Raw genomic sequence first — 17,724 nt, forward strand, 5'->3', positions numbered from 1 at the left:
ATAGATTAAAACATTAAATAGAATAAATATATAATATAATTGAATAGACGGGAAAAAATAGGATATATATATATATATATATATATATATATATATATATATATATATATATATATATATATATATATATTAAGTATATATATATGTGCATCACCCCTTAAATCTCGCCCCCATTTCTTTTTGTTTTTCTTTCCGCACTTTAATTTGTGAAACGACGCCGTTTCTCACTCACCTTCCAATCACCATCGCCTGTTCATTTTCCTTTCCATATATTTTTCAATTTTAAATCTTCCTGCTTAACCTGCTTCTTTTTTATTTTATTTTTCATTTTCTTTTGTTCTCTTTTTTTCCTGGCGCCCTTTCTTTATTAGGGTCCGTGCCGCACAAAGATTTAAGGTCATTTCTTCAAATTGCTCTATATATATATATATTAAGTATATATATATGTGCATCACCCCTTAAATCTCGCCCCCATTTCTTTTTGTTTTTCTTTCCGCACTTTAATTTGTGAAACGACGCCGTTTCTCACTCACCTTCCAATCACCATCGCCTGTTCATTTTCCTTTCCATATATTTTTCAATTTTAAATCTTCCTGCTTAACCTGCTTCTTTTTTATTTTATTTTTCATTTTCTTTTGTTCTCTTTTTTTCCCACAGTTGTTGACTGCCGACCGCCGCCAGTTCCTCCGACGACTCTCGACAGCGCGAGGCCCCTTTACAGGGCAATCGATGGCTGCTCCAACAGTAGTAAATCAATGGCTCCTCACTCTCCAACGAAATTCTCCCTCTCAATTCTCCCTCCGAACCCAATCGGAATCTCAAACTCTTCATAGTGTACTACCACGGGGAGGGACTCGCCCGCCGGATGAAGCGTCTGCGGCATCGACGCCGTGCTCTACCGGGCGCCCCATACCCTTCCCGATGAAGTCCTCGCCAAAATGCTGGCCCCACAGAAGGACGATTCAATTCCCGTAATCGGTTCTCCGGAGGATTTGACCGGCGCCGATGGGTTTCTCTTCGGGTTTCTGACGAGGTACGCAAATGAAGCCTTTCTTTGATTCGACTGTGCAGCTATGGAGGGAGCAAAAACTCGCCCGGAAAACAAGCCAGATTTTTCGTCGGCACCGGCACTCAAGGCGGCGACCAATAGACCACTGCGTAAGGCCCTCTTACTGTTGTTGCTCTTATTATTTTCTTTGTTTTGATACTCGATATATGTTCTGTTTTAATATTAACGTTTGCTGTAAGAATTAGCTGTTGATTGATTGAGTTTCCATCGATACAAATGCAAGAAATGCGTATATTGAGTTTCTTTAAAATATTTGCAAATTAGTAATGTGAATTCTAAATAAGATGCACGATTGATGATGGTGGGTTTTTTACTGGTCAACTTTTCTGAGTTTTCTGCTAAACTGATTTCCGTAATTCCTAGAGTAAATTTCTTTCGGGGACTTATTTACCAAATAAGGGGATAGCGTTTGAACGAAACATGTAGGAATCTTCGTTCGGTGACTACGGTCTATCATGGAAAATCAATCAATCTATATGTTATTATGCAGCTTATGTTGGCAAGAAATTATGAATTTTAACGTAAAGATCGATGACTTTTAGTGTGAACAACGTGTTCGACTCGTATGTTATATCTCGTTTTGAAACCAGTTAGCAATAAATAATAAGTGGAGGTATAAGAATCTAAAACAGCTGTTATGTTTTTACCTCTAATATGCTGCATCTTCTTAATTTTAGCTTCATCGACCCTAATTAGTAGTAGAATCACAATTACGAACATGTCAAAGTGCATTAGAACTCGTGTTCGACGCAGCACGTACTGCAGAGTGCATAGTCATTGAATATTAGATATATTATGCCTTTACTTATGCCGACTTCTTTAATATAACAATGGATTTATGCCTTTTTACTTATCTTTCTATCTGCTCCGGCCCTTGCTATATGATGACATGCATAAACTTTGTTGTTAGACTTTTGTTACTGAATATTTTCCAATAAATGCACCTGTTTGCAATCAATTTAATGTTTTTGTTACTTTACAGGCCATCTATATATTATGCCGACTAGGTATAAACTTCCCTAACATTTACAGGTTATGTTTTGGCATGTGACTGCTTCAGCGTGTGTTCTGTTATTACAAATTTTGTTTTTGTGGAAATAGTAACAGAGGCCATGTCTTGAATAAGACTTTTCTAAGAGGTGCGTGTTTCCGTATTTAGAACTCTATTTTGCCTTATAATTTACAGAGATATTTTGCATTTTGCCTCTCTTGTTATGTGCCTCATGCCCTCTTACGTGACGGAATGAGACTGACGGACAAACCTCCTTAACATTTTTCAGACAGGCTATAGTGTGTTAATGCTTCAAAGCATATTCTGCTATTGCACTTTTTTTTTTTGAAGAAATGATAACGCTCCAACTGCTAAGAGTAATTTCCACAGAGGTGTGTTGCCCGCGTATTTTGAAATAGTCAGGTTGATCATCATACTCCCGAGAAGAAGCTCGTAGCAAGCTACTTTTTCAATAGAGGTTGTGAGAAGAAATGAACTGGATTCTTTATCCATTAATATTGCTTCTGGTATTTTTCTACTCTTTCTCTATGATGATTCTCAAATATTTTATTACTTTGGTGAAAGCCAATTGGACAACTTCTGAATTACATGGATTACGGTTTAACCACACAACAGGACAACATCCTTGGGGAAGATAGACATTAAACATGAGACCGTTTCCACTAAATGCAAATCACCGGAACTTGGAAAAAGATAGAGAATATTGAAGCGTGCAATACATCAGAACTTACATCACCCAAAAGACATTGCACGGTTACATATCACCGTGCAGCCAATCTCTGGAAATAAGTCAACAGTAGCAATGATTTCGGTAATAATTTTGTGTCGACCAGCTTCTAATGTAGTATGTATACAAATTTTGTTTGACGCAAACAATTTGCCTCATTATTTTGTGACTTTTGTACTTAATAACTATGAGGTAATTTGCATCTTTATCATTATTGCAGCTGTAAATATCCATCCATATTCTAAGGCTTATGAAAATGACTCTTGGTCATCAACTTTTTTGTTTTCGGTGTTAAAGAAAAGGGGGAGAGGGGGTCAGGTGATTTACAATATCTTTGTATTTCTTTTTCTGTGATGTTAGGAAAAAATGAGTAAACAAATTTATCAAGAACATAACCCTCAATAAGGGTAAAATAAAGTGGGAATCTTCAGACAATGGCATGATTTTTTTGTTATTTTATTCAAGTACACACAATTCGGATTATGAGATTATTGTTGCAGCATTTATGAAAAAAATAAAATTCATATATCTCATTCCATACTATAATATATGCATTCTTATCTATAAATAGATAAATCCACTTTCAATTTCATTAGCATATATGGAAATGCGCCTCAATCAATTTAATTCCGTTGAAGATGTCTCGACCGTTATATAGTTTTTTAATTTTATAGATTAGATGTTGCATCATGTGATAGTAACAATGTGTATTTTACTCTAAACTCAACCTTTGAACTGTAATACTTTACATGTAAGGTTATGTTTATTGTCACTATCATCATAATTACCTCAATTATTCTTACAGAATCCCAATCCCAGTGGCATCTCGTACCGGAGGAACGAAGCTTTAAAACTAGAATTATCAATTTTACAGAGCCCGTTCTTTCTAAGTCCAGCAACGGAGATTTATGGAAGAATTTATCTTCATTGGAGCTGGGGCTCTGCATAAAAAAAAAAAAAAAAAAAAAAAAAAGGAAGGAAAATCGGGCAGTCATAAAATTGGTTGCCGAAATACGCAAAGTTCAGCAAGGAAGTAGGTTCTGTGCTGCTCCCTAAATGCATAAATACATTTACTGAAAATTCTATTTCACACTAGATGCAGTACAACCAAAAAAGAACTCCACCAGCACCAACACCTTCAACATTTCATCATGCGGCGACAAAAATGATCATATAAGAAATGATAGATAAGTGGCGATTATATAACATCTAACGACGCATGGCTATAATGAACAAAACGAAGCAAGAACACAAACTTTACTAACAACAGAGCAATAATCTATATATTTTCGAAAAGGCGTTAACGCGAATCACTTGAAGGCCGCCACACTTTGTCCTTGGTGGCCAGCAAATTAAAGTTGGAAGATACCTTCAAGCCAAAGAAGATCGGAATTCATAAAATAGGCTCTCGAAGAAATTAACCGAGAAAATATGAGACAATACATATGCATATACCATTGACCAAGTGGGAGTCAATTAGTAATTTCTGGAAATCCACCTCCCTTGCTGAAACACTTCTGAAAATTGCAGAATCACCCCTATACTTACTCCATCTTCGCAGTCTTTCCACCAAAATTGCAAATTTGACCCCAAATTGGATCTCTCTTGCAACATCCGAAAATTCCGCCACCAACGTTGCATGCTTCGACTCCTCCTCAGCTGTAATCGTGTGTGACTCATTTACAAAAATTCGCAATACTGAGCTTAAAATCTTATAATTTACGATTCAAATGTTACGATTCAATTCATTCAAACCTAAGTCGATTCAAATGTTCAAATAAGTCTTACATATCAATAAACCGATCAAATTTTACGATTTATGCTTTAAGAAAACTTTAATTTATAATATTTTTTTATAACAAACTTTAGATAATTACAATTTTGGTCCCTATATTACATATAATTTTTTGTTTTGGTCCTTCAATCCAAAATGCCGCCCATGTGGGGTTCAGTTTGTAATTTATGGAAACCCACCTCCCTGGCTCAAACAATTCCAAAAATTGCAGAATCACCTCTATACTTACTCCATCTTCCCACCAGCTCCACCTAAATTGCAAATTTGACCCCAAAGTGGATTTCTCTTGCAATATCCGAAATATCCACCACCAACGCAACATGCAACATGCTTCGACTCCTTCTCAGCCGTAATCGTGTGTAACTCATTTACGAAAATTCGCAATACCGAGCTTAAAATCTTATGATTTACAATTCAAACCTTATGATTCAATTCATTCATACCTAAGTCGATTCAAATGTTAAAATAAATCTTAAATATCAACAAATCGATCAAATTTTACGATTTACAATTTAAGAAAACTTTAATTTATTATATTATTTATGATAAACTTGGGATAATTACAGGTTTGGTCCCTATTTTATCTACCATTTTTAATTTTGGTCCTTAAACAGGTAACGCTCACCAAGTGGGGGTCAATTTGTAATTTCTAGAAATCCACCTCCTTGACTTAAACAGTTCTGAAAATTGCATTATCATCCCTATACTTACTCCATCTTCCTAGCCGCTCCACGCAAATTGTATTTTTGACCCCAATATCCCCACCAACGCATGCTTCGGCTCCTCCTCAACTGTAATCATGTGACTAATTTACGAAAATTCGTAATACTTAGCTTAAAATCTTATGATTTACGATTTAAATCTTACGATTCAATTCATTCATACCTAAGTTGATTCAAATGTTAAAATAAATGTTAAATATCAACATATCGATCATTGGGATAATTACAATTTTGGTCCCTATATTATATAGCATTTTTAATTTCCGGTCTTAAGCCGAAAATGCCCCCAAGTGGGGGTCAATTTGTAATTTCAGGAAATCCAACCTCCTGGCTGAAACAGTTCTGAAAACTGCAAAATCACCCCTATACTTACTCCATCTTTATAGCCGCTCTACCCAAATTGCAAATTTGGCCCCAAAGTGGATCTCTCATGCAATATCTAAAATATCTGCAACCAACACAACATGCTTCAACTCCTCCTGAGCTATAATCGCGTATGACTCATTTACGAAAATTAGCAATACCAAGCCTAAAATCTTATGATTTACGATTGAAATCTTACGATTCAATTCATTCGTACCTATGTCGCATGTTTCAACTCCTCCTAAGATGTAATTGCGTGTGACTCATTTACGAAAATTCGCAATACCGAGCTAAAAAATACATATGTCGATTCAAATGTTAAAATAAATTTAAATATCAACTGATCGATCAACTTTTACGATTTACGATTTAAGAAAACTTTTATTTATTATATTAATTAATAAAATTTGGATAATTACACTTTTGGTCCCTATATTATATCATTTTTAATTTTGGTCCGTAAACCGGAAATGCCCCCTAAGTGGGGTCAATTTGTAATTTTCTGGAAATCCACCTCCCTCTGTGAAAAAATCTGAAAATAAATCTTAAATATCCACAAATCGATCAAATTTTACGATTTACGAATTTAATAAAACTTTAATTTATTATTTTATTTATAATAAACTTGGGATAATTACAGTGTTGGTCCTTATACTATATACAATTTTTTTTGGTCCTTAAACCGGAAATACCCCAAGTGGGGGTCAATTTATAATTTCTGAAAATCCACCTCCCAGCCTAAAACAACTTTGAAAATTGTAGAATCACCCCTATACTTACTCCATCTTTTTAACCGCTCCAACGAAATTGCAAATTTGACCCGAAATTGGCCTTTTCACAACATTGTTGATCATTTGAAAGATTGATTTACGAGTTGTTGCTCGTGTGATCTTGTCTATCTCTTGTGCTGATGATTTCGTAGCATTTTCAAATGTCTACGTTGTTTTCTTTTTTCAGCTTGTTTCTCAAAATGTTAAGGTTCACCATATACACAGACACAATGAACAGTAGATATAATTAAAAAACTGTTGCAGCCACTCATCTGCAAGACTACCACGTATTGAATCAAGAAGCACCTACTACAACTATGCACCTTCTCGGTTAGCAATAAGAGATAAATTGGAATAACTTCTTGCTGATTCTAGCTCTACTGCAGCTGTACAACTATTACCTATTTTATTATGCTAGCTAGCCTTATGTTTCCTATACAACTATTACCTATTTTATTATGCATATAGAACTCGTTTTCTGCACAAATTTTATCTATTTTATTATGCACATAGAACGCCAATTTCAGGTACAACCAATCATCAAACCATTCAAAATAACCCGTTCAACTTTATATAAATGCGTTCCCAGCAAAAATTGTATATACTTGTGCAAATACGTGAACGGGGCACCGGCACCGCGCCTTGCGCGGTGCTCCCTATCTAGTATAGATATATATGCTGATATGCTGATAATTGTATAAATCACGCAAAAAAAAATGAAAAAAAGGAAGGCTCAGCAGCGCCGGAATTTCAACAGAAGATCAGTGAAAGCAACGGACCCAACCGCATGCGGCGGCGCAGTAATCATCACAGCCAAATGCACCAGCCGGGAATCGAACCCGGGTCTGTACCGTGGCAGGGTACTATTCTACCACTAGACCACTGGTGCTTCATGTCTTTCTGTAGCAATACAATATATATATTCCTATCTAATATATTAAAAATTAAATTAGCCAATTATATTTATTTAAAAATTTCTTCTGCAGCTTTAAATGTAAATCCGGCTGCAGCTAACAAAGGATCAAAATTTTATGGATATTGCAAATAAGCTCATAAACCCAAATATATTGAACATATGTCCAAACATAAAATATTTTTGCAAATGTCCAAAATACCCCTCAGGATATAAATTGTACATGACGTCAAATTGTAGGTCCAAGTGACAAAAATTTGACTCTATTGACAACCAGAAAATTAGTCAATAAACTTAAGCATGTTTCTAGGATGCAAGGTGCCATAAATTACTTTTGGGGCGTAAAAAGTCAAATTGGTGTATTTCAAGGGTACAAAATAGAATTAAACCATCTTATAAAGTGGTAAATTTCGCGATTTTGATAAAAAAATCTGTTATTGGAACAATTGTTTTCATTTCAATTTCCAACCTTTCCGATTTTATAGGGACGTAATTGGAATTAGTTTTTCACTTCTGAAAAAAAAATTGTAGAAGTACAAATTCCAAGCCGCTCCATCCGATTTTTACCCCTAGGAGCAGAGTAAGAATTGTTTTAGTGATTTTTCCTCAATAATCATGACTAAAATCCACAATAATTGACAATGTATCCTTAACAACTTCCTGCAAATGATGCATAATCTCACATTGAACTTCTAAAGTAAAAAACTATGGAAATAATTAAAAAAAAAAAAAAAAAAAAGGGTTAACCCAACAAAATGTAATAAACTATATACCTTCACATCTCAAAGACTCAACAAAAAAATAATTTATTATAATAATAATACAAACTGCCAATTGCAGTATTAACTAGTTCGAAAATAACCATTCACTAGATCGGAAAAATACCCGAGAATCTCGGGATTCTGTCGACATGTTGCAACGCACGCTCAGCAATCTGCCGTGACCGATAATCTCCGTTTTGAAAAGCATCCACAAGTGCCGTAACAACAGTCGGATCACCCGAAACTTCATAAGCAATCTCTTCATTCCTCAACAATCTTTCAACTGCCCAAACTGCCCTCCTTATCAAACTCTCCGTTCGTTTCTCGAGCAACAAGTCGAGTATAGGCTTAATCCCTTCCGTATCTATCAACAATTGAACGCCCTCGTTTATATCAACTCCATCGTCCAACAAAGTTGAAATAGCCGCAAGCGAAGCTTCCACCACTTTATCATTATTATGGTCCAAGAGCGCGACTAGTTTATCGACCGCATTTCCCTCCAATAAGCAAAATGTTTCTCTCAACGAACATTTGCCACGGTGGATTTTGCATAGTCCCGTAACAATTTGGGGTTTGCTTAAGCAAGGGAAGAAGGGGGCGCAGACCCCCGGAGAAGGATGTTCCGGTAATTTCGTCAGATTCTTCGATTCTTGAGATAGATTCTCTAACGCCATAGCCGATGCCGTTTGTACGTTGTCGAGCCCGTTCGCTTGCAAAAGTTCTACGAAGAGAGAGGCGAGATTGTGGCTATGGCAAATTGCTCGAGCGCCCTCGTCGGTTAAGGCGAACGTGATTCTTGATAGGACCTTCACGAGCCCTTCTAAATAGGGGGTCATAAAACGGCCCCCCCTCGCCCCCCCTTGTCGTATTTTGACGATTCTTGAAACGAACATCTCGAAAACACCTTCGTCGAGCATTTGCCTAGTAAGCCCCGAATCTCTCTCAGGAAGATCCGCTAGTAAGCCGACTGCCGCCGCTTGCTCTTCCGTTACCATACCTACGTTTTCCGTTATAACCCTGATTAGGCCCGAAAGCGGGGCCCGCAAGCAATCGGCCAATTCTTGATCCATGTGCGGCGAGAGGTTCTGAAGAAGCTTTATCGAGGCCAGCCTCAGATCGCTCTGGGGGGCCTCGATAAATTGAACTGTGCTATTTATAGCACCGGAGCTTTTAATAGCAGAAACGACGCTAATTACGGTGGAAGACGAATTCGTGAGACCGACGAGAACTTGGAGAAGTTTGGACCCTATAGTGGGGCCCGTATTACTAATGAGGTGTAAAAGGTTGTGGATTATTTCCTCCGAGACGAGGGTTTGGTGATCGGGCCCCACGGGTATGTAATCGAAATCGTGGCCCGAATTCACGATATTGGAGAGGATCGTCGCTGAAACTTCCTTGAGGCGCATCGGGAGTTGTTTGGCTCCGACGGTGAATAGGTCTTTTACGAGGGGCGGAAGAATACCGGCCTCGATCAAGACCTTAGAGCTGGCTTCGTCGGAGGAGATTTGATTTAGAGCTTTTAGAGACGCTTCTCGTGACTCTATAGCGCTGCTCTTCATTAGATTGATTAACGAGAAACCGACCGTTCGGGCGACGAAGAGCTTCACCTCGTTGTTTGGAACTAGTTCGCCGAGGAACGATGCCATTGATAGTTTAGTTTCGGGAGATCCTGCAATAATTAACATTGATAATTATTATTATTATATATATTACTTTGTCATGAGTAGGAGTGCAAAATAATTGCAACGAAAATTTCGAATTCTGCCGATTCTTATCCAAATATTTCTGATTTTGGAATAACATTTGTCATTCTGAATCCCCATAGTTTCGATTTCTGATTTGATTTGAGAACGGAATTGGGATACATATTTGATTTCGATTTCCGATCTGATTTCAATTTCCGAAAATATTCGCAAAAAAAAAAAAAAAAAAAAACCAATTTTTTTCTAAAATTATGCTAAAAGTATCAATATTACTATGCATTTTTTATTATAGGTGACTAAAAAATTGAAAATTACAAATTCCGCCGATTCCGATCCAAAATTTTCGGATTTCGGACCAAGTTCTTTCGTTCCAATATCAGAATTCCGATTTTTTTTTTTCTGATTTTCTTTTGGAATGGAATTCGAATTAGTTTTGCACTTCCGAAAAAAAAATTCCGCTTATTCTACACTTAACTCAGAATCACTGACTTTTGCTGATTGTAAAAGCTTTTGCAAAAAGTTGACGAGATGTACCTTCGAGTAGTAGCGTAAGAAGCGGCTGTAATCTGCCGCATTCAGCCATTTGTCTTACATTGTTCTCACACTGCGCAAGATTATCAAGGGTAAAATCGGCTTTTTCAACAGTCAGAACATCTTCCGAGTTACTGCTAGCCATTCCTACTAAAATGAGAACCGCCCCATTAACCGAACCAATCTTCTCACATAGCTTCTCCGATTTAGAAAGCTCGTACAACAACGAAACAGCTTCTTCTCTCTCCTCCGATTGCTCGTGTGACAAGAATTTCACCACCGTTCGCACCGTGTCCCCTTCCGCCATTATTTCCTACAAAAATATTTAGATTCAAAATTTTTAAAAAAATTAAATAATTCAATAGAAAATATAAATACATCAAAAAATAAAAAAATAAAAAAAAAAAGAAAAAAAAAACCCACCTTATTATCGGAATCATCTTCGACAACAGATCGAAGGGTTTCTAGAGCTTTCCGTCTAACTCGACGACTACTGCTTTTAAGCACATCAACAATCATAGGTATCAAACCAGCATTACGGATAACATGTTTATCCGACGGGTTTTTTTGGCACAAGTGCTGCACGAATCCCAACGCTTGTGTAACATCGTTCTCCGGGCTGGCCAACGATAACGATTTGCGGGCCATGTCTATTTGAGCAGCTTCGTTTCTTGCATTCCACTCTTCGATTGTGTTTCGCAATGCAATACTCGGATTGAGCTCCGTGCTTTTCAGCTCCCTCAGAGTTAAGGGGCAAACGGGTCTTTTTCCACTCTCCCTGCACTCTCTGAACCATTTCTCGATTGCTTCTCTCTCGAACGTTTGCCCGTTTTCGAGAGTGACGGGGTTTCGCATTACTTGCTTGGTTAGCGGGCAGATAAATGCATCGTAAATTGGTTCGATGTGTAGCTTGTCGAAATGGTGGCTTTCGTCGCCTTGCTCGGAAATCGAATCCCAATTCCCAGCCATGATAATTTTCAGATTCTAACTACAAATTGAAAGAAATAATAAGACAATAAATTGAAAAAATAACACCCAAAACATTTCAATTGAATTTCAACAGCATTTCGAAATCCCCAACATGGTTAAATCAAGAACTGAATTAAACCCTAAATAAATAAAATTGAGCAAGTGAGCAGATAATTTAGTGAACATGGGTCATCAATTTCAACAAGAGAATTACAAAAGTTGAGATTCATTACCTCAAAAGGAAAAATCTTGAAAGAATTAACACAAGCAATTGATGGGCGAAGTAATTTCAAGAAACCCAGCAAATAATTGAAGCTAATACTTCTGATTCCTCCATGAATATCTTGCTTCAGTTATGGGTTCTTGCGGAAAAGGACAAAAGATGAGAGAGAAAGCAAAGGAAAGATGAGAGAGAAACAAGAAACAACGTTTGATTAGTTGTATGTGTTTGTAATAATGAAAAAAGGAATAATCTTTGACTGTAATTTTAATGGAGTCATCGTTGTTTGTTTGGTGTTGGACTGAGTAGCGATGTTGTGTAGAAAGAAATAGAAGAGAGTTTGAATTAATTGTTTAATATTAAATGATCAATAATATTAAATGATGAATAAAATAATAAATTGATGTGTCTACATTTGAATGCTGAATAATTATAAAAAAAAAATGTAAAAATATAATTTTGTTAAAAAAAATATGAAAATTAATTTTTTTTTAATATAAGTAAAAACTATTGAAAATTAAATATATCTAAATTTATTAAAGTTACTAAAATAAATTTAAATTTTCATTTCTTAGAAGAGTGGGAAGGGAGAATTATAACAATGATATTTTTTTATAATTATAAAAAGGAAAATATAATACACTTTTAGTATACAAACTAATTAATATTGGTTAGACATTTTGGGTATGTCAAAAATATTTGTATTGCATTTTATTGATGGTGGTGATCTATATTATGCATATTTGCATTTAAATTTAGAAAGACAAAAAAAAGTTGGATGGGTTACTAGGTTATATTATGAATATTTGTGACTTATACTCTTTCAAATCAGGATAGTCATATTTTCGTATTTTACTAAAAGTTTCTCGGGCAACTTAGTTAGAAAGCCTGCATAACAAATAATCATCTTAGACTGAAAAAAGACATTTCTTTCAATCTCCCGCCTCTCCCTACCACTCCCCAATCACCGACCACCTAGATTCCTCTACAACACCATTGGAAAAATGTTTTTTTCATTGAAGATGTCTATTTGCAGTTCGGATTCTCCAACTAACTTGTTCATTTTCAGTATAAACTATCTATTTTCAGCGTAAACTCTTCAACTCAGTTGTCTACAACAAAATGTCTTACCTTGAACGTCTAAAGTGACACGTAATATGAGAAAACAAATATATCGAACGTTACACTTGATATGAAACGGATGTAGTAACTTATAACACCAGTTTGTAAAATAAGTAAATGGGTAAATTACAACCATCCCTCTAAGGTATGGTTAAATTACGAAAAAAAAACATTTGTTTGGGTAATTACAACCACACCCCTTAACTATAAATCTTCTTACACGTCCACCATTGCGGTGTCAAATTTAGTGGAATCTTATAGATTATATGGAATATTCTCAATTTTGTACCATTCTATCTCATTCGAGCTCCAAATTTTGAATCAAAATGATCATAAGATGTGTTTTTTGGCTGGTATATATCAGATTTTGGTGCATCATAAACTGCATTTTTGCACAAAACAAGTACAAACTAGATAACTTTCTAGGGAATCTAGAAGATTATGTTGAATTTGACAACATAAGGATAGAACTGTAAGAGGATTCATAGTTTATGGGGCCACTTGTAATTATCCAAACACGAGGGATGTTTTCATAATTTGGCCGTATCTCAGAAGTTTCAGAAGTGGTTGTAATTTACCCTAATTGACAAATTTGAATTTGTAATATACTACTTATATGGAATATTGTTACAGATGCCCAACAAGCACCAGTGGTCTAGTGGTAGAATAGTACCCTGCCACGGTACAGACCCGGGTTCGATTCCCGGCTGGTGCATTTGGCTGTGATGATTACTGCGCCGCCGCATGCGGTTGGGTCCGTTGCTTTCACTGATCTTCTGTTGAAATTCCGGCGCTGCTGAGCCTTTTTTTTTTTTTTTTTATTAATTTGCTAAAATATCATTAGCTCGGTTGTTTTGACCGGCTCGAGCTCGTCAAGCTTCCTTTTTTTTTTTTGAGCTCGAGTCGAGTCCAGCTCATTTTGGTTTTTTTATTTTTTAAAATCAATTTTTATTACTAAAATTATTTAGATTATAATAAAAAAATTACAAAATAAACAATAAAACTGTAATATTATATATAATTTTTTTTAATATATATATGTTTTTTTATTATTTTATACTATTATACATTATTTATATAAATATATATATATATATATATATATATATATATATATATATATATATATATATATATATATATATATATATATATATATATATATATATATATATATATATATATATATATATATATATATATATAAAAGTAAGGACTCGTGAGCTCATTGTAGACGCATAAAATTAATTAATTGGTTAATTAAATTAACCAATTAAATTGTGTCTAAATTAAATTATACCTTGTCTTGCAAGACAAGTCATGGGAATAATTATTAATTAATTATTGGCCAATATGATTATTTCTTCTCTTCCAAGTTATAAGAGATAAATATCAATTTAAAGAGAGCCAATCAAATCGCGCCACGTCATCAAGTAGACTTCAAGTAGGACTCTTATTCTACCACTATAAATAGGGACCCTCCCTACACAATTCAAAAACACAACTCAAGAAGAAGAAAAACCGTAGGAGAAAATTCTATCTACAATATTCAAGTCGTTCTTCATCAAATTCAAGTCGTTCTTCATCAAATTCAAGGCGTTCTTCATCAAATCGAGGGCGTTCTTCAACAAATCAAGAACGAAGGGAGATTGAAGGGCCAAATCCATCAAGAACTCCAAGATCTTCAAGTCAAAACCCGTCAAAGTTCAGCGTTCGATCCGAGATTCAAGTCGCAAGACCCTCAGAAGACGTTATTCAAATCCAAATCAAATCCGGAGAAGATCAAGTCAAAGACCCGACGCCGAAATTCAAAGTCAAACACATATTGTTCTTGAGAGAAGAATCAGAGGATTAAATTAGAGTTTGTAACCCGCAATATTTTATTTTAATTCAATAAATTATCTTTGTGCAAGTTTTTCTTGTTTGTCTAAATCGCAGATAAGAATTTGTTGCTACAAATTTTGGCACGCCCGGTGGGACATCTCTACCTCTCATCTCTTCTCTCTCTCGAAGATCCTCGAAGTGTTGCTGTGACTGCTCTACGTTCACAATGAAGATTGCTACTTCGGATTCATCAAGTGTGGGCTTAGCTACAAGGAGTATGGCTAAGAAGCTGCAAGCATCCTCCGAGACTAACTCGATGCCTCAAACCATTCAGAATACGTGGAAGGTTCAAAACGAGAGATTTCACAACCCACGCCTCGTTCAACATCAAGCTACTCAGAGGTGGCATCCGTCATGACAACAAACGCTACAACCATGGAGGAGCAAATTGCAAGTTTGACAAAGGCCATTGAGGGACTCGCAAAGCATGTTCAACAACGAGATTCTCAAATTGCCGAGTTGATCAACAAGATAGACAAAGCCGATGCTAGTCAAGATGTGGAGAATCAGATAGAGGTTCAAGACGAAGTCGAGACATCCACAAAGCAACAACCAGTTGAAAACGAGAGGGCTCCAGCTCAAGAACTTCAAGTTTCTCCGGAAGGGATGATTTATGTAGATCAAGTGATGACGCTGATCAGTGGAACTATCAAAGACAAGTTGGAAGGAAGCTCGAAGTCTCCATCAACCTATGTCAAGCCATACACGCAAAGGATTGATGATCTAAGGATGCCAATGGGCTATATACCTCCAAAGTTTCAACAATTTGACGGCAAAGGCAACCCCATGCAACATGTGGCACACTTCGTCGAGACTTGCAATGATGCCGGGACGTACGGAGATCACCTCGTCAAGCAATTCGTTCGATCGCTTAAAGACAACGCGTTTGATTGGTACATTGATTTGGGGGCAAACTCCATTGATAGTTGGAAGCACTTGGAGGAAGAATTTCTCAACCGCTTTTACAGCACTCGAAGAACAGTCAGCATGATTGAGCTCACCAATTCCCGCCAATGGAAGAAGGAACCTGTCATCCACTACATCAACCGTTGGAGAAATTTGAGTCTTAATTGCAAGGATCGACTGCCTGAGACATCAGCTATTGAACTGTGCATCCAAGGAATGCAATGGGGACTCCGATATATCCTTCAAGGAATTCAACCTAAAAGTTTTGAAGAGTTGGCCACTCGAGCACATGATATGGAGTTGAGCATAGCTGTAAATGGATTCGAAGAACCTTCATTCCAAAAGTCGTACCAGCTCAATGAAGAACATGTCGAAGAAGAACAAGAAGATCATGAGGATGGGGGCAAGTCTTTTGAAGAAACAACACCCTATGCAGTATGACAAGTCAAATCAAATCAAGCACTCCTTGACACGAGTTTAAAAGGTCTATATGTCCAAATCAAACGAAGCACTCCTTGACACGAGTTTAAAATGTCTACAAGTTCAAATCAAATCAAACACTCCTTGACACGAGTTTAAAAGGTCTACATGCCCAAATCAAACGAAGTACTCCTTGACACGAGTCTAAAAGGTCTACAAATTCAAGTCAAATACTCATTGATACGAGTTTAAAAGGTCTGCATGTCCAAGTCAAATCAAGGCTCCTTGATACGAGCATAAACTATCTATATATCCAAATCAAGTCAAGGCTCCTTGATACGAGCATAAACTATCTATTAATCCAAATCAAGTCAAGGCTCCTCGATACGAGCATAAACTATCTATATATCCAAATCAAGTCAAGGCTCCTCGATACGAGCATAAACTATCTATATATCGAAATCAAGTCAAGGCTCCTTGATACGAGCGTAAACTATCTACAAATTCAAGTCAAATGCTCCTTCAGCACGAGCTTAAACTGCATATATTTCTCCTTGTCCACATGAGTATAAACTCTGCGCATGACATCCCTCAAAAGGATATATTTTGAACTACGTTATGACTTGATCCCTTTATAGGGTACATAGGCAACTTAGAATCTCTCTAAGTTCAGTCATGATTTCAAAATGATTTCAAAAGATATATGTGCTTTGCTAGATCAAGCTGCAATTGAAGTTGAGTAATTATCGAGACTCATCCACTCCAAAGATGCATTGTCCGTGAACAAGTCTCGAGGGGGCATTTGTAGACGCATAAAATTAATTAATTGGTTAATTAAATTAACCAATTAAATTGTGCCTAAATTAAATTATACCTTGTCTTGCAAGATAAGTCATGGGAATAATTATTAATTAATTATTGGCCAATAGGATTATTTCTTCTCTTCCAAGTTATAAGAGATAAATATCAATTTAAAGAGAGCCAATCAAATCGCGCCACGTCATCAAGTAGACTTCAAGTAGGACTCTTATTCTACCACTATAAATAGGGACCCTCCCTACACAATTCAAAAACACAACTCAAGAAGAAGAAAAACCGTAGGAGAAAATTCTCTCTACAATATTCAAGTCGTTCTTCATCAAATTCAAGTCGTTCTTCATCAAATTCAAGGCGTTCTTCATCAAATCGAGGGCGTTCTTCAACAAATCAAGAACGAAGGGAGATTGAAGGGCCAAATCCATCAAGAACTCCAAGATCTTCAAGTCAAAACCCGTCAAAGTTCAGCGTTCGATCCGAGATTCAAGTCGCAAGACCCTCAGAAGACGTTATTCAAATCCAAATCAAATCCGGAGAAGATCAAGTCAACGACCCGACGCCGAAATTCAAAGTCAAACACATATTGTTCTTGAGAGAAGAATCATAGGATTAAATTAGAGTTTGTAACCCGCAATATTTTATTTTAATTCAATAAATTATCTTTGTGCAAGTTTTTCTTGTTTGTCTACATCGCAGATAAAAATTTGAGCTCGACTCGTCAGAAATCGAACTCACGAATCGGCTCAGCTCGTGTACTACTCTACGACGACTATTTAATTGATGATGATATAAAATAAAATAAAAATATTATTTTATGAACAAGGCCAAGCCCACCACAGTGGTCCAATTTGAGCCCAAATCTGTAAACTTCAGCTGACACGACAAGCTACCAAATGGCAGCCTATGATTGGCTAAAAACAATTATTTAAAATGATAATGTGAAAAATAATAATATTTAAACGATTATTTCTTTATAAGAACACCAATTCAAGTAAAACAAAATGGAAGGAAAAAAAAAATT

At 36.2% G+C, this 17,724-nt stretch overlaps 1 protein-coding gene, 1 long non-coding RNA gene and 2 other non-coding genes across 12 annotated transcripts; 2 read left to right on the top strand and 2 right to left on the bottom strand.

Annotated features, from left to right (window-relative positions):
• Positions 1-455: 455 nt before the first annotated feature.
• On the top strand, positions 456-3,745 carry LOC105950498 (uncharacterized). 9 transcript variants are annotated; one of them, XR_016030185.1, is made up of 5 exons: positions 456-1,158; positions 2,102-2,208; positions 2,350-2,587; positions 2,697-2,892; positions 3,614-3,745. It is a non-coding gene; the product is annotated as an uncharacterized LOC105950498 (long non-coding RNA). The 9 variants fall into 9 exon arrangements; XR_016030181.1 differs by lacking the exon at positions 3,614-3,745 and having other exon boundaries at positions 2,052-2,208; positions 2,697-3,082; XR_016030180.1 differs by lacking the exon at positions 3,614-3,745 and having other exon boundaries at positions 2,697-3,082.
• Positions 3,746-7,276: 3,531 nt separating this feature from the next.
• On the bottom strand, positions 7,277-7,347 carry TRNAG-GCC (transfer RNA glycine (anticodon GCC)). The gene has a single exon. It is a non-coding gene; the product is annotated as a tRNA-Gly (tRNA).
• Positions 7,348-8,113: 766 nt separating this feature from the next.
• LOC105953657 (U-box domain-containing protein 43) lies at positions 8,114-11,880 on the bottom strand. Its single transcript, XM_012977333.2, has 4 exons — positions 11,569-11,880; positions 10,790-11,354; positions 10,370-10,679; positions 8,114-9,801 (listed from the first exon to the last, which is right to left on the bottom strand). The coding sequence occupies exons 2-4, from the start codon at positions 11,333-11,335 to the stop codon at positions 8,240-8,242; spliced, it is 2,418 nt and encodes an 805-aa protein (XP_012832787.1). The 5' UTR covers positions 11,336-11,354; positions 11,569-11,880; the 3' UTR covers positions 8,114-8,239.
• A 1,441-nt stretch (positions 11,881-13,321) lies between these two features.
• On the top strand, positions 13,322-13,392 carry TRNAG-GCC (transfer RNA glycine (anticodon GCC)). The gene has a single exon. It is a non-coding gene; the product is annotated as a tRNA-Gly (tRNA).
• The last annotated feature ends 4,332 nt before the right edge of the window (positions 13,393-17,724 follow it).

This window comes from Erythranthe guttata, chromosome 3 (genome assembly GCF_056151865.1).
Source record: "Erythranthe guttata isolate IM_541 chromosome 3, IM_541, whole genome shotgun sequence".
Classification (NCBI taxonomy): Eukaryota; Viridiplantae; Streptophyta; class Magnoliopsida; order Lamiales; family Phrymaceae; genus Erythranthe; species Erythranthe guttata.

Bases quoted from the DNA above. Each gene is read 5' to 3' on its own strand.
- LOC105953657 (XM_012977333.2), bottom strand. From the start codon at position 11,335: ATGGCTGGGAATTGGGATTCGATTTCCGAGCAAGGCGACGAAAGCCAC. The intron at 10,680-10,789 runs GTGGGTTTTTTT...ATATTTTTGTAG, and splicing joins AAGATGATTCCGATAATAAG to GAAATAATGGCGGAAGGGGA. The intron at 9,802-10,369 runs GTACATCTCGTC...TAATTATTGCAG, and splicing joins TCTTACGCTACTACTCGAAG to GATCTCCCGAAACTAAACTA.